Below are 24,588 nucleotides of genomic sequence, written 5' to 3'. Positions count from 1 at the left end.
TTTATTAAAAAAAAATGAGTCGCCGTCGCCACCATTTTTTTCATAAGAATCTGAATGACTCATGAACCGTTTATACCCGAGGTATGGCATATTGCTGAAATTATCATCAAAAAAGCAATATTATGATGCAATAATATACTGGGTGTGCTATTTGAAATAAGGAAGTAGAAGTCTGTTTCTGATAGATATCTGAAAATATTTTAGGGAGAAAGATTATTGGTCCCACACCCCAACATGAAAATCTCCAGCCCAAAATTATGATTAGTTTTCCATCTAATAGGCCATCGAATCACCCTGTATATGGGGTTATGATCATAATTCAATTGTGCGTAAGTTTCGATTCAGTCAATATTGTTCATATTTTTGTTTATTACCAAATATATTGTGCTCGGACGATTATTGTTATCAGCAATATGTGTATGTTCATTTGAATTCAATAAGAAGAATATGTTGCTTTATCTATGAAATGAAATAAGGAAATGTAAAGTTTTTAAAAAATGTTCTATTTCGGAAGTGCCTATGTACTAACAAAAAAGGTCAAGTGGACGTCATTTTTGAAAAGGCTATCGATTTACCTTCTCCTTCCCATTCAAGATTTCAGGTATTTCACGGATATCACGCTCACAGGGTTGATAGCAATTGATTGTAACCAACCGTATAAAATGTCCTCCTATGAACCAAAGTTTATCTCTTGCATTTTTTCGGATTTTGATGTGGGCCGAGATAATCATAATCATAATCATTTATTGCATCCCATTGGACAAATTTACATTTATATAGGACAGGTCAGAAATTAAGTAAACAGGAAAAAAATCAAACAAAATATTCAAATCAACCTGAAACAAAAATATTCTTCTTTGCTATAGAAACACTGCTCTAGTAATAAATCCTTGATAATTTTTTTAAATCTTAAATATTCAAGATGCTCAATTCGCTCTGGTAGGTGATTGAACAGTTTGATACCAGCATACATGGGTGATTGTTGAAATTTCGTGGTTCTGTGAGTTGGTAAGCAGATTATTTCCTTATGTCTGGTATCATACTTGTGATATTCAGAGCACTTTAGGCTATGTATATTCTTACGAATGAACAGCAAGGAATTAAATATATAAATACAAGGAAAACAAAGTATTCGATTCTTGATAAATGATGGTCTACAAGACTCCCGGGGTTTTAAGCCGAACATCAACCTAATGGATTCTCTTCTGAGAAACAAAAACCTCACTCTTACTAGGAGATTCTCCCCATAGAATGGTTTTATAATTCATATGGGAGTAGGCTAGTGAATAATATACTCCTATCAGTGATTCCAAAGGCAAAATATTTTTTAGTCGCTTCAATGCAAAAAATGCACTACTCAATCTAGTGCAAACATAAGCGCAGTGAGTTCGCCAGTTGAGCGTGTTATCAATTCGCAATCCCAAAAATTGTGCACAGTCAGAGGACTTCAAGTCTCCATAAGGGAGTCTCAAAGTGAGTTCGTTACTGTAGTTCCGAGTCTGAAAATACAGTAGGCCCGTTTTTTCAATGTTGAGAATGAGTAAATTAAATTAATATTAAAGGTGTTACATTTTCGAATTGACACACTGTACTTGTATATATGTATATATTTTGTGTTTCATTGACCAACTCCCGGTATTTTCTTCGACACGCGATAAGCTATCTCATAAAATTTGTAGCATTCTATCTATACATTGATTAATTGGATGTTGAACTTAATTCAAGTTCATAGTAAATTTTCACTTTCTGATTCACCTCATATCAATCAGATCAATATCGAAGCTTACATATGAAGGTCTTCAATAATGACGGCTAAGGTCAACTTTAATTTGAGGCTATCAATCTTCATGTTACATGAAGCGCTTACTTGACAGACATATCTTCTAATTATAATATGCAAATTGCATTGTAGAACCAATCAGAAATAGGTACTTCTGCGCCATAGACAGTTATCAAACCGATTTGTATTAGTTCATTTTTATTATAAACAACATATTTTTATGATTATTGTATGATTGACGGCCAAATTTGTCGATAGGAAAAATTAATGTAACTGAAAATTTTGTTTGTTATTAAGATATACAAGCTGTTCCTAAATTGATGGTACAAATTGGAGGACAAACAAAAATGACAGATTCTTCGGACCATTTCAAGTCATAAAAAGTCCTATGGACATGTGCCCAGCGCAAATTTTTTGTTTTCGAGATACAGGGAGTGAAGTTTGATTTTTTTTATTTTTTTGCTCATAGCACCTTTCCTTCATAAGATAGTCAACTCAAATTTGGCATAGATATTCCAATTTGAAGTTTTCTTCATGTGATATTCTAATTTTGAATGCAAATCTTTTTTTTTGTCTGGAACAGTGCCCGTTTCTTTGCTCTAGAACTTTTTTCTTGTTGGACCACTGGTAGTTTTGGTACTTCTCTACCCAATCTATAGCAAAGATTAAAGAAGAGGCAAGAGGGATGCTTTTCGAACTGTATTAGCCAATCATTCGAAATTTCGATAGCTAATTCAATTTGTGTTATTTCTACCTTAATAATTATTTTTATTGTATATTTCTCATTTTGCGAATATTTTGGAGAAACTCATTCCACTCAATCTTTAGCTGCAAAGAAAAGATGATATTCTATACAGTTCTCATACTTCATTCATTAACAATATTTCTCTATTTCAGTATCGTAATGAGTTCATTACAGTTCTAAAATCAGTGCTGTAATGAACTCATTACAGCATCGTTTTTAGTTAAACTCATTCCACTCAATCGTTAGCTGCAAAGAAAAGATGATATTCTATACAGTTCTAATACTTCATTCATTAAAAATATTTCTCTATTTCAGTATCGTAATGAGTTCATTACAGTTCTAAAATCAGTGCTGTAATGAACTCATTACAGCATCGTTTTTAGTTAAACTCATTCCACTCAATCGTTAGCTGCAAAGAAAAGATGATATTCTATACAGTTCTCATACTTCATTCATTAAAAATATTTCTCTATTTCAGTATCGTAATGAGTTCATTACAGTTCTAAAATCAGTGCTGTAATGAACTCATTACAGCATCGTTTTTAGTTATATTTTTCGTTTTGTTGTTGTCTCTACTGCTTTCCAATCCTATCAAATTTGAACAAACGTCAATAATTGTCAACATAATGTATAATTTGGGTATTGTGAAATGATTTTGCAACATTATTCGCAATTTCTCTTAATTCTGGTTGTGTTAAATCGATTTCGTCAGACATAATTCACGAATTTAATGCGTAATTATAAATTATTTCAAAATTCGATACGTACGATTCAACTTCAAATTCCATAATCTGTCAATCTTCGTGACAGTCACACCAACTATCAAGATACAAATGTCACTAGGATATATAATCTCAATTTTCCATTGAATTTCGACAATATTTCACAAAACTTGACTGAAATAGAGAAAATATCGTCTAATACTCATTGCAGAAGGCAATTCCAACGCTCCTTCGTCGCTCGTTTTCGAATTTCCCATTCGTGTTGGAATAGGAGCCCATTCTGCAACTTGTTTTAGAATATACTATTCTTGGGATAATTTATTTTTTTCTAAATTAAATGTATGATGTAAGCTAAGTCAAATGTAAGGGAGCTACCTCGAGCTTATTTATGTTCTTTTCTGAACATCCGATATATGAAGACTTTATGGTTCATATTTTATGGTTGAATGTTACTGTTTATATTATCATTTCAGTTAGCAACCAGTTACTTTTAAAATTGATATAAAGATCTCGGAACAATAAAATACACATCATTTACAATCTTGAAGGATGATGTTTTTTCTGCAATTACCTACGTCTCCTTTTCCTTTCAAAAATTGTTGGCGTTTCACTTGCCGTTCTTGATAAACATAAAAAAGCATGAATATGCTGTAACGTTTCCAAAAAAAAGTTCAACAATCTTCTCTAAGTCGTCATAAAATAATAATCTTCAAAAGAATTCAGTTGAATCTGGCATAATTTCGATTTTAAACGCCATATCTTTATATAACTATCCTACTATTGCTATTTTTATGAAAACTTGCTTTTATATAGTAATAGTTATAATTACAGTTTAGGTATAGGAACATGCTATATAGTCTGAAAAGAAATTTAATTTACTTTCAATACCCTTATGATATGCAAGTCATTCCATTTGAAAAAACGCACTATTTATTATTTTACTAAGTCTCGTCCAAGACTGTGAGTTTGAACAACCCTTTATGATTAGGGGTGTATTTTATTATTGTTAATATTTATTATTAATAAAAATAATTTATTATAAATAATAATAATTTATTATTAAGAATAATATTCTTAATTTAATTAATTGGATGTACCAAAGTGATGAAAGTTTGATTGAAGCTATGTTTTTCACGAAAACAGAACAAAAGAAAAAGTGATAATAATCAGGGTGTTCTATTTGAAATATCAAAATATTGTAAATCGACAGAGCAATAAAATCGTACCTTTCGTTCTCCGTAAAAGTCCAGGATACCATCGACCGTGGACAACCCTATATATTGATGCAATGATGCTGAACTTGAAATATTGAAATTTTCATTTGGATTTCAGAACTTATGACCTTTTTTCATGTTGATAATTTCATATTTTTTTCGTCACGTATCCCGATATTTTGCGTTGAAAGAGGAAATAATGAACTATAGTGTAAAATTTGCAGTATTTTGTTTCATTGATTTCAAATCGTCCGTGAAAAAAAATTAACCCCCCTGAAATTTTCATAGTTTACGTTTGAAAATGTATAGAATCCAAAAATCGATGGTACAAAAATCAGTTGCTATACTCCATTGATCCTCCTAGCTCAAGAATGCATGATATTTTCATTTTTGAATAATAGTGTTTTTCCATAAATTATTTAAATGATAAATATGTCGTCTTTATTAGTTTCTCTCTCCAGAGATAGAGAGACTATTCGAGAATTGAAGAAAATGAGAAAAACAACCCTGTGTACTCGAAGCCAAAGTCATCTTAATGTTACGTAATGTTTTCATTTGCATATCTCTTGAGCGATATCATGACGCCAAAGAACCTCTGAAAACACAGAATATTAGTTGAAAACAGTCCGAAGTTTAAATCTTTCATTATCATGTCAATAGCTACGCCAATTCCTTAGAAATTTGTAGTATCTTCCTTGTTATCTTGATCCTTGTCAACAGAATAACAATTTTTATAAATTAAAATTTAATATTAGATTATCGTATTGGCCAAATTAATTATTGTTGTAAATTCCGAAGATAATGCCCAAGGATTGAAGCTTCTTCCTTCCTTTAATCCTTTTCATTCAAAATGATTAATGTTATTTTTTTTTAATAAACTATTGCAAAAGAGATCGAATGACAATTGTCTTCAATTCTGAACTATAATTGAACTGAAATATATACTATGATATGCATTCAGATAAGAGAATCTGAAATCAATTCTGGGAGAAATAGGTGTAAGTACACAACTAAATAAAAATTAATATGTAATAATTCTCACTTGCAAATCTTGAACTTGGAGAACATCAAAAATCAATTTCTTATGGAAAACTCTCATCACCTTGTTCACTTCAGTTAAAAATTTGATTCCTTCAGCTAATTTGGTTTGTCAATAGAGCATAATATCAATTTCATCTGAAAACAACTGGATATGATAGGTATATGATGTCTTACAATTTGAATAAATTCAATATTTCAACAATATATTTTGTTCGTGTTTATGTAAACCCATTATCACACTAGACCTTTTTCGTATCTATTTTTTTTTTTATTTTTGCTCTGGAGTCATGCATGATCTTTTTCCTTCATAAATTCAGGTCGACCAATACAACTTTCATCTGTTGAACTCAAATTAGGAAAGTCGGTGTCTATAATAGTTACTAGTGTTTAATGCTTTTTGTAATTTTACTCTAATGTTTTGTTGTTTGTATGATTGTATTAATACAGAAAATGTGATCGGATCTGTTGTCAAGGAAATATTTGAAATGTATTTCTTTTCCGAAATTCTTCTTGAAATCTTGATTCTACGGATCTGATGATTTGATCACCTAGTTTTGCTACAGCTTGAAATTGTTAAATATATCTACACCTGAAATCTCAACACTTTCGGTTTTGTGACCACGAAAATATTGAGATTTTTTTTCTCGATATTCTTTTTGAATTGTCTCTGGTTCCGGTGACGTGTTCCACGTGAATTTTTTTGCGTGAAGCTTGAAACTATTATTTCACATCTAAATGCAATATTACATTTCGATCGAATCAGCTGTTTTTAAGTTACCAGGTAAACAAAATTTCGAATTTTTACATTAACAGGGATTACCACCACATGGCTTTCCGCGTATCAGTCAAACATTATGTGCTCATTCATTTCCCCTCTGGTGCTCCTGCAATGACCAAACTCTGTACGGTGTACCAAGTTGTATATTCAATGTATATTCTCTTTACGAAGCATATAAGTAGACTAGTAGAGGGCAACACTATACGAAGGTCGATTATTTTTTTTTGCAAAATTTTGTGATGATTTTTTGTAGATTTTTTCACTAATAATAATATATCAGTGTTTTGTACATTGTACAGGTTAGGCAAATTCAGATGTTTTAGCACTACAACTTTTAAATCAGAGGAGATAGACAAAATCTGATATCCTATTCCCGTTCTCCTTTTCTGAGAAACTAAGAAGATTAATAGTCATTTTTGGCCACCTTTTGTTTTCCAGTTATAAGCAGAAATTGGAAAAATAGTTATGACAAAAAAAATAGTTATTACAAAAAAAATGTATATCTTAGCTAATACTGCTGATAGAGTTCTGAAATTACAAAAACATCATACACTTTTTTACGTAGAATCCAGTGGCGTGCTTGTCTTTTCAACATGGTTTTTTATTAAGGAGCTATGACTCAAAGTTATGCTTTTGCGAATGGGAACACTAGATTTCTGGGTCTTTTTTGAAAGCTTAATTTTACCTGATTTCAAAAATATTTAACATCGTATGGTTATCTGTTATAAATAATAGAAAATGGTCAAAAACTCTTTTTTCATCTAAAAGTCTCAATATTTCTGTTGATGATAACAGAAAAAAAAAAGAGTTTCCTATAACGAGAGCATTGTCCTTCCGTCAATCTGATTATTTCTATGCTTTTTACTAATTTCTACAGAATTCGAATGTAGAAATAAAGGGTGTTTTTTTTCGAGGTATATAACTTTAAGTTGGCATTACTGCTCAAGATGGCGACCGATTTAACAGCTGTCAAGTGATTTATTCTCAGTTTGGTTTGGCAATTCATCATGAATAGACTCACGCCTGAACAACGCTTGCAAATAGTGTAATTTTATTCCGAAAATAATGGTTCTGTGCGGAATACGTATCGCGCACTACGTTGTTTAGCGATGAAGCGCACTTCTGGTTGAATGGCTACGTCAACAAACAAAACTGCCGCATTTGGAGTGAAGCTAATCCTCAAGTGTATGTCAAAATACCGTTACATCCAGAAAAACTGAATCTTTGGTGCACTTTATGGGCTGGTGGAATCATTGGTCCGTACTTCTTCAAAATCCATGATGGCCAGAACGTTATAGTCAATGGTGATCGGTATAGAGCCATGATTACTAACTTTTTCATTCCTGAATTGAACAACCATGATGTCCAGGAGCTGTGGTTCCAACAAGTCGGCGCAACATGTCACACAGCTCGTGCCACAATCGATTTATTGAAAGACACGTTTGGTGACCGCCTAATTTCACGTTTTGGACCTGTGAATTGGCCTTCAAGATCTTGTGATTCAACACCGCTAGGCTACTTTTCAAAATCATTGGTCTATGCGGATAAGCCACAAACTCTTGACTATTTGGAAGACAACATTCGCCGTGTTATTGCCGATATACGGCCACAAATGTTGGAAAAAGTCATCGAAAATTGGACGTCCAGATTGGACTACATCCGAGCCAGCCGTGGCGGTCATATGCCAGAAATCATAATTAAAATGTAATGCCACAAGATTATCTTGCGGATAAATAAAATTCATGTCAATCAAATAATCCATCGTTGTTTTATTGCAATTTAAAGTTCTATAGCTCTAAAAAAACACCCTTTACATATCTATCTACAGTTTTGGAAAAGTGCCCGGAATAGAACATATTTAATGTATTCATTGTATTTTTCAATTCGACAAACGAATGTTTCTTATTAGAAATAAACTAAAATGACTTGTTTTGAGCATTATCAGGTGCTAAATCGGTTTTATTGCTTTTCCCGATAGTGAAACAATTACAGTTCGAATGTAGATCTTTGACACTGCTCAGTGTCAAAGTGTACTTCAATAAACTCGTCCCATCCATCAATTAAGTATGTTTGTAAGTCTGAACCATTATCGACTCGTCTCAAATTTATCGAAGCGAAAGTATAATTTTCTCCGCAGTTGAAATGATGAATTGTTTTGTATAACAAAATACAGATATCCTGTTTTATCCGGTTCAAGAGATCATTAGTTTGAATCTTTGATGTATATGATGTCCCACAAAATGTTACGTCGATTTTTTTTATCTCTTGATCTTTTATTGATGATAATTAAGAAGTAGGACTTTGACTCAATGAAGTCTAGTAATACATTAGCGATAACATTGTTTAGCTCTTGTCGGAACCAAGATTCTGCATCTGTAGTTATTTGATCCTTCTGTTTTCTTTTCATTGATTTGTTTTTGAAGGTTTTTTCTCTTGTGAACTACGAATGTCTTCAAGGGCAAATGAAACGATATAAAAAGAATAGCTGGAAACTGGATTCAGACGGCACAAGACCGAAGGAGGCTTGCGTTCATAGTGGACGTGATAAGCTTTATGATGATGATGATGATGAATGACAATTTGAGAATAAGAGTTTGATGTAATTCTAGTGGAACAATCTCTTATCTGAAACAATTAGTATTGAAATTTCGGAAGCAACGAAGCAGGAGCTAGATAAAAAAACTAATAAAAAAGATAACAATCCACTTTCAAAAATTGTCGAGATGTTGAGAATGAAGTAAATAATTCATTAATTGATACATAAATTGAATGACGTCAATAACCTTATAAACATAAATTTCTCACGACCATAGTATACGCTCTATTGGTGTGACGTTACACACCGCCATTTTTGGTTCTCCTGTCAGTGTTCGGAATGCAAACAAATAAATTGTCATTCAAATTAGTACGGTGTCGTTGAAGGAATTGGCTTATTTTTATGAATAAGAGTATTTGAGGAAGGATTTCAGTATTAATTGATAGACAGAAGGAACGAGGTTAACACCAGTAAGTTTGAATCCTGTATCATTCCCCAGATTTTGTATAAAGCCGTGTTTATTAGTTGAACTTCAAGTTCGAACTTACTGGCATTTATCTCGTGCCTTCTGTCTATCAATTAATAGTAAAATCGTTCCTTAAATAATCTTATTTATCAAAATAAGCTGATTTCTTCAACGACAACGTACTTATTTGAATGACAATTTGTTTGTTTGGATTCCGAAGACTGACAGGAGAACAGTAAAATGGCGGTGTGTGACATCATCACTAATAGAGCGTATTCCAAATCCAACTTCTTATGATGCTTTTCATGTGAAGGATACCTACTTACGTCAGTTTATGGTGGAAGGAGTAGCTACAAAATGGCGGAGGATCCGCAAGTATAACAAGCCAAACAACGCACGAACGACTTACCGATAAAAACAAAACTTTGTCAGTGATGACCAGAGCTCTCCGAAATTTTTTCCCTGTGAATCACAAAATTTTTTTTTTTTTTTTCATTACCGACAGACTGCACAAAAATCGTCCGAAAGCATTGATTTCTCTACAACTGTCTAAAGATTTAATATAAATCTCTTGATCAAATATTCTATGAGGATTAACACGTTTTGGATCTAATATATGTCTTGTAGTGAGAGGAGAAACAAACGATTATATGAAGTGTGTCTAGCGTCGACGTCGAGAATGTAACAATTCACTCCCGAGCCTAAACAATAAAAACAATTTTTTTCTTAGAAATTCGACTTTATTCGTCAACCTTTATTCAGTTGAATTTAATACCCTATCAACAGGCCAATTGAAAAGTCCCCAGTCTACCATAGTGAAACAAATTTTTTTGGCAAAATTTGAAATTATTATTCAACATAGTTGCCTCCGAGGGCGATACAGCGATAATAGCGATCTTCCAACTTTTCGATACCATTTTTGTAGTACGATTTGTCTTTAGCTTCAAAATAGGCATCAGTTTCGTCGATTACTTCTTCATTGGCGGTAAATTTCTTTCCAGCGAGCATTCTTTTGAGGTCTGAGAACAGGAAAAAGTCGCTGGGGGCCAAATCTGGTGAATACGGTGGATGCAGAAGTAATTCGAAGCCCGATTCATGCACATTGCCATTGTTTTCATAGATTTGTGACACGGCGCATTGTCTTGATGACACAACCTTTTTTTTTCTTCAAATTGGGCCGTTTTTTAACGGTTTCATCCTTCAAACGATCCAATAACGCTATATAATAATGGCTGTTGGTAGTCTGGTCCTTTTGGAGGTAATAATAAATCAATGATGGTTGATTTTCCTGGTGAAACTCTTCATCAAGCCAAGATTTTGCTTCAACTGTATGTTTTCCCTTCAAAAAGAAATATTTTATCAGAACACGAAATTCTTTCTTTCCATCTTTTTTCAAATAACAAAAGTAGCAACACTCACAACGTATAATATCTCACAAACTAATGGTAGGACTGCTGTCAAATTTTGACACGTATCGTTTGTAGGTTGGTAATCATATGGATTTAATACTAGCAGCAGTAGCACTGCCATCGGTGCATCAGACCGGGAACTTTTCAATTGGCCTAATAGCTTTACCTTCAGGCTTATCTTATCTGCGTGAATCCTTTTCCGCAGTTTTCAATTTTAGAGTACCTATAAAATAATTACGCTATAACGCGTAGCATATTATTGAGAGACAAACTGTATTGCGTCAAGAATCTTTCATAGAGCCCACTTACTTTTGGTATATCAAACCTAGGAAGTTTTCCAAAATGGAGATGTCGAAATATTTCGACCAAATATCTCACCGATACCTCGCCAATATCTTGCACGCTTCAAGGGGATGTCTTCGAAGATAAAATTCGCGTCAATTAGAGAGTAATTAATTAATCGGCAAATCAACTCTGAGTTCATGGTCGGTTACTTATTCTATAATTAGGAACGATTTCAACAAATGAAACAAAATGAAGTAAATAAAATCGATTGATTTAAAAGTAAATGATAAATGTTCTCATATTATAGTAAACAACTATATTTCAGAAAGGATAATGGCGACCGTTGCCTACTACGAGATACGGCATTCTCCCGCTGCATAAAATGATTTCATCATTATATAATTTCATTTTGTCCGATTTCTCCAGTCTCTAGAGGAATTTTCCATTTGAATAATGCTTATCTTCGCATATGGGAATCTCCTGGATATTTAACCCAGTCAAACTATATTTGTACTGTGAATCTTGAAACCTTGTTACTAGTTATAATTATAACCACAAACAATCTTGAATTTAGTTAACTATTGTTTATGTACTTCTTATTCATTCAATATAATTTTATTTTTATTTCTTCGACCTCGATTTTGAGACAACTATTCGATTCCCATTATTTTAAAGAAGTTCTTATTCAATCGAAATTTTAAATTCTCGATATGAGGTGGTTGTTTGGCTGCAATTGAATATTTATGCATATATGTTACTTGCTTATCCTTTCCGTGCTGAAATTTGTCTTTGTTGGCTATTGTTATTGTTATTAATTATATAATACGGTTCTGGGTACACCTGTCTCATTCTTGTTTCTTTTATCTTAGACTTTTCTAAGAGAGTTTTAAGATTTTTAAAAATTTTGAAGGAGTTTGAGTTCAGTTTTCATAGTGACCATTGACAGATCGATAAGTGACATATAATAACAATGATTTACTTTATTCCCTATATATCGTTGTTAGTGATAGACATATCGTTATTTAAAAATCTCACACAATATAACAAGCTATCGATTGAATCCTTGAACAACATATGGTATTCGTATATGACGATTTCGCACACAAAATGGTTTTTGGGCTCTCGTTTCCCGAACGGATCGCTCCATAATTTAGAACTTTGGGTCGGAAATAGTCTTAAACAATGAGGTTCGACTCATTGATGACAAGTTCGTGGTCAAATTGTTATTTTTCCATTATCACTCGATTTCGAGAAACCTGGACAACTGTTTGTTCAATAAAATATATTCTCGCAATTAACTGAATTAGGTGTTGCTAAATGTTTTTGCATCCTTATAATGAAATCAGGAAGAATCATTCTCGATTCAATTAAAAAATATGGTTATTAAATTTATTTCACGGCATTCAGACTATTTTTCAATTCTAGAAAAAGTACTTTCACGAGCGTGACTCGAACCCGCAACCTCCGAATTACGACGCTCTAGCCACTGAGCCATCGAGGAGCTAGAGCGTCGGACTAGTAATTCGGAGTTCGAGTCCCGCTCGGGGACGTAATTTTTCAGAATTGAAAAATTGTCTGAATGCCGTGAAATTAATTTAATATGTTAATACACAGACGTTAAACCATTATTTATCAAAATTTCAGTTCAGTCAGACAACCCAGAATACATCCTTCTAAGTAACAAATTATCTTTGCCCGGCCCGGCTACCAATTTCTGCCAGGCATCGTTCATTTCAAATCATGATTGTTCGCTCGGTCGGATGAAAAATGAAAGCCTTTCTTTTTCTTTCCGTACGATTTTGTCGGAAATATTTTGTTGTATAAATCTTCTCATGACTGTAATGAACACAACAACAACAAAAAAAGAATTATCCAATTTGGTGCAGTCGTTTGAACGTGATGGCCCTTACATTATATCCCCAGATCCTCTTTTATATATATAGAATGAGTGTTTAACTTGTACTTATATTTCAACCGAAGATTCCTGAGGTCAAAAGAAACAATTTTTTCCTTTACTATTTTTTCCAATTAATTTTTCTTTCATTTAGTATAACGGTCATTTTGGAGTTGACCGGACTTTGATGGAATTTTATGTTCGGAAAAGATTCATCACATCAATAAAAAACTGTATTCCGAAAATAATTTCATTTGATTCCATTCCATTTGCAAAATATAACTAAAAATTACATTTTTTATGGATTTTCAACAGCCTGTATCTTTTCAACTGGGCCGAATCGGAAAAAATAGTATAGGAAAAAAGTGTTTGTTTTGACCTCAGGAATTTTCGATTGAAATTAATGTACAAGTACAGAGACTCACCCTGTATATAGATATTTATTTATAGTCCAAATAATCATTTCAATGCTAATGACGAATTTTAGAAGGATCGTTTCGTCAGAAACCCTCTTCGTCTACAAAATATATACGACAACAATAACATCATAATAAATCATATCTCATATATTCCTCTATTATAGTACTGTAATCTCCAATGGCGCTATTGATATATGGATGAATGGGTGATCGAAAGCTCCTGACGCAAAGTCAATGATTTTCTAGAATTTTCAGTGAAAACACTAGATATGGGGATCAGAAAATTCGCGAATGATTTATAAGAAAGCTATGGTTTTATAATGTGCCTGTTTCTGTTATACATTGTGATCTGAAGGAATAAGCTTATTAATGCATTCTAAGGTCAAATAATTGATATACATATTTAAAAAAATTCTCGGAAACTTAACAACGCATAATGAGTAAATTTTTTAAACTCGGGACCTAAATATGTATATTGTTATAATGATACTGATTACAATATTTCTACTGCGAAGTCACATTACTCATTATTGTGTAGTATAGAATATTTGAAATTTATATTCGGATTCCGAAATAATTAACTTCATAATCATTTTTAGCAAAATGACGTGATATACAAGCACATAGTAATAAACATAGATAGAAGGGGTAAACGCAATTTTTACATTTCCCCAACATGGTTTGATTACATTGTCGGATTGTGATTTATTTTCAAATACACAATTTTACTGTATCATTATGAATGTATTTGAATGAAATATAATTATTTGAGTGATTTCCGATTAAATATGCAAATTCGAATATTTGGAATCCGATATTTTTCCTAATTGTCGTATTTATAATAAGCAGAATATTTATTATTTTCTGCATTTACCTGCTGAAATCCAAGGTTTGGCAACTTTTGCTCTCCTAGTGTCATCAAGTCGTTTGGCGCGCTTGAATTTTGTTTTCTGAATTTCTGATATATTTAGGTATTCATCTCAATATATTTTGAGTTGATTCACTATGGCACATAAGAAGTGCGTTTTTGTGGAGAAACTGGCGAATTGAGTGAAATATCGTATCACTGATATGTTTTCATTTCCGCGCGCTTAATGTAAAATTTGATAGTTCATGTTGGGGACAAAATTTGCTTACTGAAAATGACATATGCCCCCTCTATCTATGTTTATTACTCTGAGTATACAAGCTAATTAATAATTAATAAACTCTAAATATTCAAAAATATCCATGTTTACACAAATCGCATGAAACACAATTCTTAGGGATAGCTGTTGGTTAAGTTATGAATTTTACTAGGTAGTTATTTCCTGATCGTTTCATCTCCCTGTATGGTTACCTACATTAAGGAAAATTAGACTTTTGGTCGCAGGGTTCATGGGGGTCACAGGTTTATGCCAATAAGCTCGCGACCTTCGAAGCATTGAAGGCCAAAATTTGACGCTGCATCAACAAGATACCACAACATGTATTTCACTTCAATCGGAGTATAACTCAAAAACAGAAATGAAATTTTCGTTAAAGATCAAAGTGCGCGATCTTCACGTAACCAGTTGGGAATTGTTTTGAAAATTGGAACACTATTTAATGCGCGTTTGGTACAATCTACCAAAAGTGGATCAAGAGTGATACTGTCAAGTCACTATCTTGTATCGTACACATTAAACACGAGTAATTGTTTTTCTGTAATTATAATGAGTTAAATTAACAATTAACAACACCATTTCGTCGCAATTTATCGAATTATTCACATAAGCAAATAAATAAATGGGGAAAAATGACGATTAAAATTGATCAATTTTTAGTGTAATACAATTCCTTTTATAGCCTAGGAACTAGCTGTTCATTTGACTCACCCATTTGCCACAAAGCTAGAAAATTTTTAATACGGTCGATTGAAAAAATACTATTCTGGTAGACATCTTGTGATGTCTACCAGATGTGTGTCATTAAATTATAAATTTTTGAAAATAAAAAAAACATTTATCCTCTCGCATAAAGCTATACTTATTTAATATGTTGTTATTTACATATATGTTGCAAAGACATTGCACATTTTTATGAAAAGTACCTGCCAGAAGACATCAAAATTTTAATGGCTGGAGTTCATTCAACTAACCTTTTTTTCACAAAGCTAGAACATTTTTAAATAAATATTTAAATAAAATATCAATATATTGATTCGCGTTTGATATTGTTGTTTGAAAGCGGTATAGTCATTCTATTCATAAGAGTCACTGTTGTTTCATTTCAGCTGCAAATTATGAGTTCATTTCAGTTTAAGATTTAACCTTGTCTCATTTTATGTTAAATATTCTCATGATTTTGACAATTTGAGTGAGTTGAAGAATTTCTGTCACACCTTGGATATAATTTTCAAACTACACTCGGGTCAAATTATATCAAAAGTATCAGAATTTTTTTTAGTTTTCGTATTTTTTTATATTCTTTAAAATTATGTTGGATGGCGGTATACGCTCATTGTTTCAATTTATGCAACAGGTTTAATTAATTTTTTTCGACAGATAGATTTTGCTTTTTGGGTGTTCTTTGGTATACTTTTTGTATTTTTCAAGAGAATCCAGAAGTTTTTAATTATCTATCATATTTCATGATAACTACATTCTCATCTTTATACCTACTCGCTACCGAAATGTATTTTATGTAATTTATGGTACACAACATCTTAAGAATATACTTTGATGATTTATGTTTTATTCCTTTCTGTGGGATATTTAACATTATAACTGATTTGTTTTCTTTTATTCTAGTGCCATCAATACCTTTCTTGGAAAAAATGCCGATTTCAATCTAGTTCTGCCTGGTCGTGGAATTTCTGCCTTTCATCTGGTTGTCGGAAAGGAATCCGAAGAATTCTCTACAAAATATACTGCTTTGCTTTTGCAAAAAGGAGCTGACCCAAATATCAAGTGAGTAATTTTATTGTCGAGAGCTTATGGAGGTACACAAAGTGAAAAAACATCACACCACCATCAATGCAAAATCTAGTAGTGCAGTTTATAATCAAAAGGGTCCTTCTGAAATCATGAAATATGGAAGAAAACGTTGAAGTTAACAATAGTGTTCAAATAGTTCATATGAAACATGACAAAGCTACTTTTGTCTCGTCAATTTATGGAGAAAAAAAATGGAATACCCTCAGCTATCACGTATAACCACTGACCTAGAGTTTTTTTATTTATTATTTGCGAATCGAAGTGATTGCTTTGGTTAGAATCGAAAGCATTTCTAATGAAAATCTTCGATAATTCCTAGCTTGATAATTCGAATCAAATCAAGAAAACCTTTCCCGAAAATAATTTATTAATTGCTGATGAAAAACCCTGATATTGATAATTAAGAAATTAAGTAAATTTAATTGGAATTTTCGGATCTGAATTTGTGATAATTTCGCAAATGACTTGACAATAGAGAATTTTCGAACACAAACAATTATACTTTCTATGTGCAATCGATATACAGATCCTACTTATAAATTTAGGATTGTGGGTCTCCTAATCTCAATATTTTCAATGGAATTTTTCGAAGAGTAGAAATTTAGAACGTATTATACTACAAAACATCTACTTCGTCCTTGATCAGACCTTTCATAAACTGCTGCTAACCAAAATGATCAATTAGGATCTCATAAAAGATAATTTTTATTGATTTTTTTTTCTCTTCAGCAAGGGCATTAGAAATTTTCATTAAAGTTGATTATCAAATTCAATTGAATGTGTTGAAAATCAATCACAAAGTTGAAATTCTTTTTCCAGAACTTCCGATGGTCTCACTAGTTTGCATATCTCAGCTGCCTATGGTAGAACAGAGAATCTTAAATTATTATTGTGTTGTGGTGGCGATCCAAATATTCGTGATGTTAACTACAAGAAACCAATCGACTACGCTGAAGAATATGAATTTAAGGAGTGCAAAGACTTGCTGCTATCATTTATGGAAAGCCAGCGTCTCGTCTTCAGGTCCGATTTAGAGCCGGCCTTCAATCTCACCCTAGGTAAATACTGTTGTTTTTTTTTTAGAATAGGCTAGAATGGCTAGATAATAGTATTGAAGAATCCAAGATAATAGTCTTAGAAAATAATATTAGATGTACAACTTTGCTTCAGCCGTTTTGCAATAGGTGGCTGTAGCGGTAAGTGGTAGTCGAAATAAATAGATCGTAGATGTCGTAGCTTAGGTATTTGTAAACATAACGCCATCGAAATATCAGTCGATTTGTGTCTGCATCATAAAGTTATTCTGGATTAAATATGTCAGCTTACGAGCCAAATTCTCGTAATTTGCGGGAGGTTTTAAATTTCAATGTGAATATTCTGCGGCTGAGGTTCATCGAATGCTCTCAAATACCTATGATGAGGCCGCTATTAGTGAAAGAACATGCTGAGAGTGGCTTCAACGCAAAAAGGTTTTCGAAGATGCAGAATTTGGGGCATTACTTGATCAAGACTCGTGTCAAACGCAACAATAATTGGCAGGATCATTGGGAGTGATGCAAAAAGCCATCAATGGAATAATTACGATAATCCCAAGCGCAGAAAACCATGGGGATATCCCGGCAATGCTTCCACACCGATTGCCAAACCTAATATTAATTTGGTGGGATCAGCTCAGTGTAGTGTATTACGAGTTGTTAAAACCGTCTGAAACCACCACAGGCGATCGTTATCGAACACAATTAATGCGTTTGAGCCGAGCATTGAAAGACAAATGGCCGTAATACAACAGGAGACATGATAAAGTGATTTTACAGCATAACAATGATCGGTCTCATGTTCCGTGCGAAAGTGGTCAAGACATACTTGGAAACGTTGAAATGGGAAGTCCTACCCCACCAGCTGTAATCTCCAGACGTTGCTCCCTCGGACTATCACTTAATTATATCAATGGCACACGGTCTAGCTGACCAGCACTTCCGGTTTTATGAAGAAGTAAAAAATTGGATCGCTTCAAAAGATGACTAGATTTTTAAGTAAGGAATACAGCAATGTTATCTGAAACACCAATAAGCCCGTAGTATAAAATTCTATTCTAGAGTAAAGTACTGGGGGTAGATTGATCGCATAGAGAAACTCTAAAATCAATTACACGGAAACAAGCCTCATTGGCAAAATAAATTTCGTGTTTCACATAAGAAGTATGTCCAAAAATATTATGTTGAGAAGTATGTCCAAAAATATTATGTTGTAGTGACGTATTTGTAGGTACTAGGTTGGAAAGAATTCAAGATAAGGCGGGTTAGACAATTAGACATTATTTTCCGGAAGAAATAAATTAAATTGAAATATAAATAATTATTGTTTGAAATGAGATTGATTGATGCGGTTCAATTATAGTAAATACTACTCATATTTGCATCATCTTTTTCATCACTCTAGCGAATTGTTACTATCACTTCGACCTTCAGGCCGGTCGTTCCGAATTGACAGTGAATTTTCCATAACGAGTCACTGCAAGAAAAAAGGCGTTGACGTTGACTTATCATTTTTCATATACTGTCTTGTAGAATTTTGTGCTATTCGTTGTCTTTCAATGTCGTCTGTCTCATATATCAAAACATCTTATTGATGTGTTTCGATCGTATATTTCATTCTTATGTTCGAACAAATGAGTTGTTTATTATAAAGGATGAATAAGTAATTGGTATCAATTTCTGTGTTTTGTGATACCCTCATTTTTAATAAATACGGTTACTTATTGTGATGGACAATTGTAGGTATAGATTAACTTAGATAGAACGTTTATCCGATTGATTTTAAATTGAAATCTATGGTAAATTGAAAAATGAACGTAATTAAACACAAACAATTTTTGGTTTATGACAATCGCAATAATAAATGAAGGTTTCTTGAATCCTTCATCAGTGTTTCAAATCTATAATAATCTACAGTAATGCAACAGGCACACATGGCAATATGTATAGGAATATTCTGATGAGATAATACGTGTTAAAAATATCAAAATATGATTTATAGTAAATGACAATTCATGTTTAACATTGTTTTGTGGAAATTACAGGAATGTCTACATCTAGCATCAAATTTGAAACTAAAATTTAAAATCATAAATTTCAAAATTTAAAGAAAGAAATTAAACGTAGAATCCCATTTATTCCGTTTTTGGGACAGCTCCTTGATGTTTCAGGAATAATTTTTATTTTCAATTCTCAAATCAGAATGTTCTCAGAGTAATGCAAAATATTGGAAAAACGATTTCATTTCACCATTTCGATGTTATCATTCTAAAGAAACATACTACAATAATTAATGTTAATATTTTTTATCCGTTTAATGTATATGCAAAGTGGGTGTTATCAAATTCTTACTTTTGCAATTTATCTTTGGATTTGAGTATTTACATCAAATTAAGTTAATGAAAGTAAGTTCTATAATTTTTAATTTTTCAAGCATTTTTTTTGCCACTGGGTAATACTTATGATGTAAGTCACGTAGAATAGATGTCATTTATAAACAGATTTGTGAAGATTTACCATAATGTTACACAAATCAATTTTGGAATGATGCCAAAAATTATGAGAATCAGGGAGTAATCACCCGAATTCTCACGAATCGTATGGTCAAAACCCTTGATCTCGATTCTAGATAAATTAGCCGACAGCAACAGTTAGCCTAATATAGTTTTGTGGTATCCAAGGGCGAACTTCGCGCACGAATGAACGAACGGTCAAAAGCTCTTAATGCAAATCGGTGCTTCTCTCGAAATATTGTATCCCGGTGTTGCTATGAAGCAAGCAACTTCTTTATCACTTTAGTGCTTACTTTTGCAAACATGTACTTTTTTCAAAGCAATTCTAGAGGTTAATTACGTTGTTTGTCCAAAATGTGTTTCGATTCGAAAACAAATTGCTCTTAGATCGATTATTTTTGATATTCTATTTTTAGAATATACAGGGTATTGCTGCAGTTGGGAATATTTTAGGGATTAGGCTCTTTTCCTAAAATCTTATTCGTTCCAGCCTGGATTAGGAATGATGCAATATTGAAATATTTTCTATAAGCCTGCTCAATAATTATGCGCCGCTCTTTTCCAAATAGTAAAACGCATAACGAAAATTTAGTAGTATTGAATGTGAATTGATTGCAACTATGTATATTTTGATTTTGATCTGAAAGTGTTTAAGCGATTCTAACGGAAATTATGGTGACTGCTTCAATTGTTATTTACAACGGAAATGAAATTTATGAGTGAGTTTTTTACGATTATCTTACCAACACGTTTAAAGTTTTTCAATTATGTATTGCGTAGTTGATCGTACATATATTTTTTTTAATTCAGAAACTCGATTTAGAGGTTCCTTCAAATCCAAAAAATAGTACTAAATTTTCTTCGATTGAAATTCATGGTATCGCAACTATTTAGATCATAAACCTTTTTTCGCTAACCATTCCTGAAATTAGGAAATCGATCCTGGATTATTTTCTATCATATTTTGACCAACCAAAAATTATTTACACCATGTGGAAAAAGCATCATGTGCAAGAATTTTAACTCTCGAAGTATTTGAAAAATTGCCTCAAAGTATATTTCAAAAATGCTTCACTAACTTCCTTCATTTGTATTTTTTGGTAAAAAAAAAATTTCAAACAAAAAATCATTGAACATTTAAAAAATATTTCTCAGAAAATTGACAGCACCCATGAAATTTGAAACTTGTATTGCTACGATGATACTTAAAATAGATGGTAATACAATATTTTTACGGCATAGTCCTATATAGTTTCGGAGATATAAATTTTTAAAATTTTCATTAGGAACATATGATATTCATAAAATTTATTTCCATTGCTAATTTTATATTTTTTTCATTACGATCGAGATGTTTTGCGTTGAATGTGGGGGGAATAATAAACCAAAGTGTAAAATTTGTATGTCTTTATGACTTGTTTCAAGTCGCAAAATGAATGTTCAAATCGATATCAACTACTGCAATAAATGAATTGCTTGAATGTTGTTAGGTCATTAACAATTAGAAATTAAGTACATTTGTTAAAAAATCTGAATCATCAAAAAAGTTGTTCTCATATTTGTTTATGGATTGAATCATCATTCTAGAGAAATACCTAAAATTTCTGTGGGAACATTCATGATTGCAACAGGTATAGCTATAGCTTTCAGGACATAATCCATTTTCAATATTTCGAAATGATTTCGTGAAAAATGTGTAATTTACATTTCATGGAGTTTTTCAATTTACTTGAACTTTTTCTATATGGATAAGATAAATTCTGAGGATGACAATGTAAAAAAAAAAACAAAAAACAGTCGACATGAATTATCGATTTTTAATCGGAAATATCGGACACTATTTCCTAATGAATTTGAGTTTACTCAACTTTTCTAAGAATAGAGATCATTTAGATATCATTAGAATAAATAGACACTTTCAAAAATTCATATTCATATCACGTCTCGAATAATTTCACTTTCGTGATCCGTGGGATAATCTCTAGTTTTAATTAACGATGCTGTTGAATTTGTTATTTGAAATCACTATCGCCCGACTGGTTGCGATATACATATTTTCCAACACTAATTATTTTTTAGCATATTATTCTGGGAGCAGAAAGGATCAAAAAGCAAGACTTCTGACGCCAGTGACGTAAACAATTTGTATTTCCATGATCCCAATTTGGTTCAGGCGAAAAACGATAATCTTCTAATACTGAATATGATGATAAAGATTCATGCGTTCAATTATTTGTGTCTATGTACTGCCTAATCAGGTAAAATGTCGCGTTAAATATTTTGATTTGATTTGCCTTAAAATGAAAGTATGAATTATTCACTATATATTTTTTGTGAAAAATACTACTATGTCAATAAATACCGAAGATCTATCAATGATACACAATAAGTATTATCCTTCCAAATATCTTGTATCTTTCAAAGAGGGCCACTTCCGAAACAATACAATCCTTTTGAGGAAAAATCCAATCATCAGAAAAATATGTAATGTCACAAATCTAACAAGAGGTGGGCCAAATGAAAACAATCCGAAAAATTAATTGAAATCGAAATCAAATATACAAAAATGATAAAAAAATCATTCCGAATTTGATTCGCTTTCATTTTCGGTGTCAGTTTGACCATAACAGCATTTCTCTATGGTCGACACCCTAGTGTTATCAAGTCGCCACATGATTTTTTTCAAACATCCTCTATGATGTGTTTTATGCATTTCCGACATTCCTCAGCACCGATAGAATGATTTTCTTCCTTACTATTCTGTGAATTGGATATACAAATCATGAATTCATAATTATTGATATCCACATTCCGTTCCAAGTACGATCCTGACAGTCTGTTAGGGATGAAGGAGGGATAGGTTTTATGACCGTTTGACCAATAACATTTTCTAAACGCAAACCATGCGATTTACTGTGTTTATATTGCTCCGTCTTGTTTTTGAACGGACAAAGGACAAAAGTTTATTCTTTCCACAATTCTGGTCATATTCTATGAAATATGCGCTTCGGCACAATGAATTCTTTTGGCAATACAAAATTCAACACTGATTCTTTTGCGGCTCGATATTTGATTTTAGAAATTGGCAAAATTGCAAAACACGCCTGAGATGAACTGATAAAAATAGAGAACTCTTAACAACTTAAATGGTAGATGAAGTTTAACCAACTCATCACAATAGTAATATGACATATTAGTCCGAATACGGTTTAGAAAACATTTTTATATCAAATTGGAAATAGCTATTATAATTTCCGAGAAAACCTCTGAAAAATTCACGATGAATGACCAGATTTCTGTATTATAACTTCCAACGGTAAATCTTTGGAATCTTCCGATAAAAAAATGTTTAACTCCATGAGGCTGTTTTGCAGGATTTCATGAAAACTCTAGAAATTGAAAGGCTGGAAATATGCTCGAAAAGGAGAAACCTTTAGATAATAGCATCCTAAACAGGCCACCTAATTAACCCTACACTGCCTATTGTATCAAATCAGATACAACAAAATAAACTTCATTTAAAGTTATCTTATTTAGCAGTTTCTTACATAAAACGCGCCGTATCATATTTGATACATCCTTATTTTAAGATTCAATACGGTTCATAATACATTTCCGCGCGCTTATACCATCTGTGGCATGTTTATGTTTCAAAATGGTAGCTAGTTGATATCATATCCAGTGTGAGGTGATTCAGATTTGTTTATCCTTCGAATTTTCGTAAAGTTGCATTATAAAAACTGTTTTTACTTCGATAAAGGTAAGATATATCAAATATAACATAATTTCATTCATTTATACCATGTGATATTATTATATTCGACACAATTTCCGTTGTATCAAATTTGATACATAGCGCATATTTGAATTGAAAAAGAGTTGATAGAAGAACCTAGAGGCTCTTCGCATGAATATATCTGCAATATCGATGAAGTTGACATAACATCTGTAGTATGGCTAGATATTGAGCCAGTTACTTTTCTTTCAACATTCAAATGGAAAATGCCTCCAAAAGAAGTGAGAAGGTGGGACAGAAAATCAAAAAAGTATGTGAATATTGAGTGTCCAAACCTAGTCCCGGAATACAATGTTCATATGGGAGGCGTTGATGCCATGGACAGTTATATTGGCAGAAATAAAATTTAAATTAGGTCTAAGAAATGGTATATTCGTCTATTTTACCATTTTGTCGACATGACCTTAGTAAAAACATGGTTTCTCCACAAGAGAATTGGTAAGCACGAGCTCAAACAGGTTGATGTTCGGCTAGAAATAGCAGAATGACTCTGTAAGTCACAAAATAGAAACAAGAAACGAGGTAGACCATCCAAGGATTCCGTCAAAAATATGCTTGTTGCGAAAAAGAAAAAGTCCATAGTGTTTTCGCATGTTCCTCCGAAGGACGTCATGACCGATTCTATTGGCCACTGGCCTACCTATGATGATGTGAGACAAAGATGTAAATTTCCTTCTTGCAAATCATTCTCTCATTTGAAATGTTCAAAATGTGGTGTTCATTTGTGTCTCAACAAGAATAATAATTGTTTTGTTAATTTCCACAATCCTTGAAAATGTATTCTCATATGCATTATGTATCAAATTTGATACAACTAATGTTTTTCAAAAATAAAACTTAATACAAACTCTAGAATTTTTTTATTATTTTTTTATGCTTCCTCTCAATACTACGAATCGAAATTATATTTTTTTTAACAAAAAACAAAATTCGAGAAGTGTAGGGTTAATAAATATCGAATAAAGATGAGAATCATCAAATTATTTTGGTGAAATAATT

The 24,588-nt window shown here is 32.3% G+C and overlaps 1 protein-coding gene and 1 long non-coding RNA gene across 4 annotated transcripts in view; both read left to right on the top strand.

Annotated features, from left to right (window-relative positions):
* LOC123671700 (ankyrin repeat and LEM domain-containing protein 1-like) overlaps positions 1 to 24,588 on the top strand; it is a 30,735-nt gene that overhangs the window by 2,320 nt on the left and 3,827 nt on the right. For 2 of the 3 annotated variants that reach the window (XM_045605674.1, XM_045605673.1), the window contains exons 2-3: positions 16,061 to 16,219; positions 17,066 to 17,304. In XM_045605674.1, coding sequence (XP_045461630.1) covers positions 16,061 to 16,219; positions 17,066 to 17,304 — 398 coding nt within the window. Of the gene's footprint in view, positions 1 to 16,060; positions 16,220 to 17,065; positions 17,305 to 20,371; positions 20,513 to 24,588 lie in introns of those variants that run through there. The other variant, XM_045605675.1, reaches the window with a different exon arrangement.
* LOC123671701 lies at positions 20,603 to 23,211 on the top strand. The gene is made up of 2 exons (XR_006746158.1): positions 20,603 to 23,109; positions 23,168 to 23,211. It is a non-coding gene; the product is annotated as an uncharacterized LOC123671701 (long non-coding RNA).

The sequence above is a fragment of the Harmonia axyridis genome, chromosome 1 (genome assembly GCF_914767665.1).
Source record: "Harmonia axyridis chromosome 1, icHarAxyr1.1, whole genome shotgun sequence".
NCBI classification, from domain to species: domain Eukaryota; kingdom Metazoa; phylum Arthropoda; class Insecta; order Coleoptera; family Coccinellidae; genus Harmonia; species Harmonia axyridis.
The sequence above is the reverse complement of the archived record's forward strand: the minus strand, read 5'-3'. Positions and strand labels throughout refer to the sequence as shown.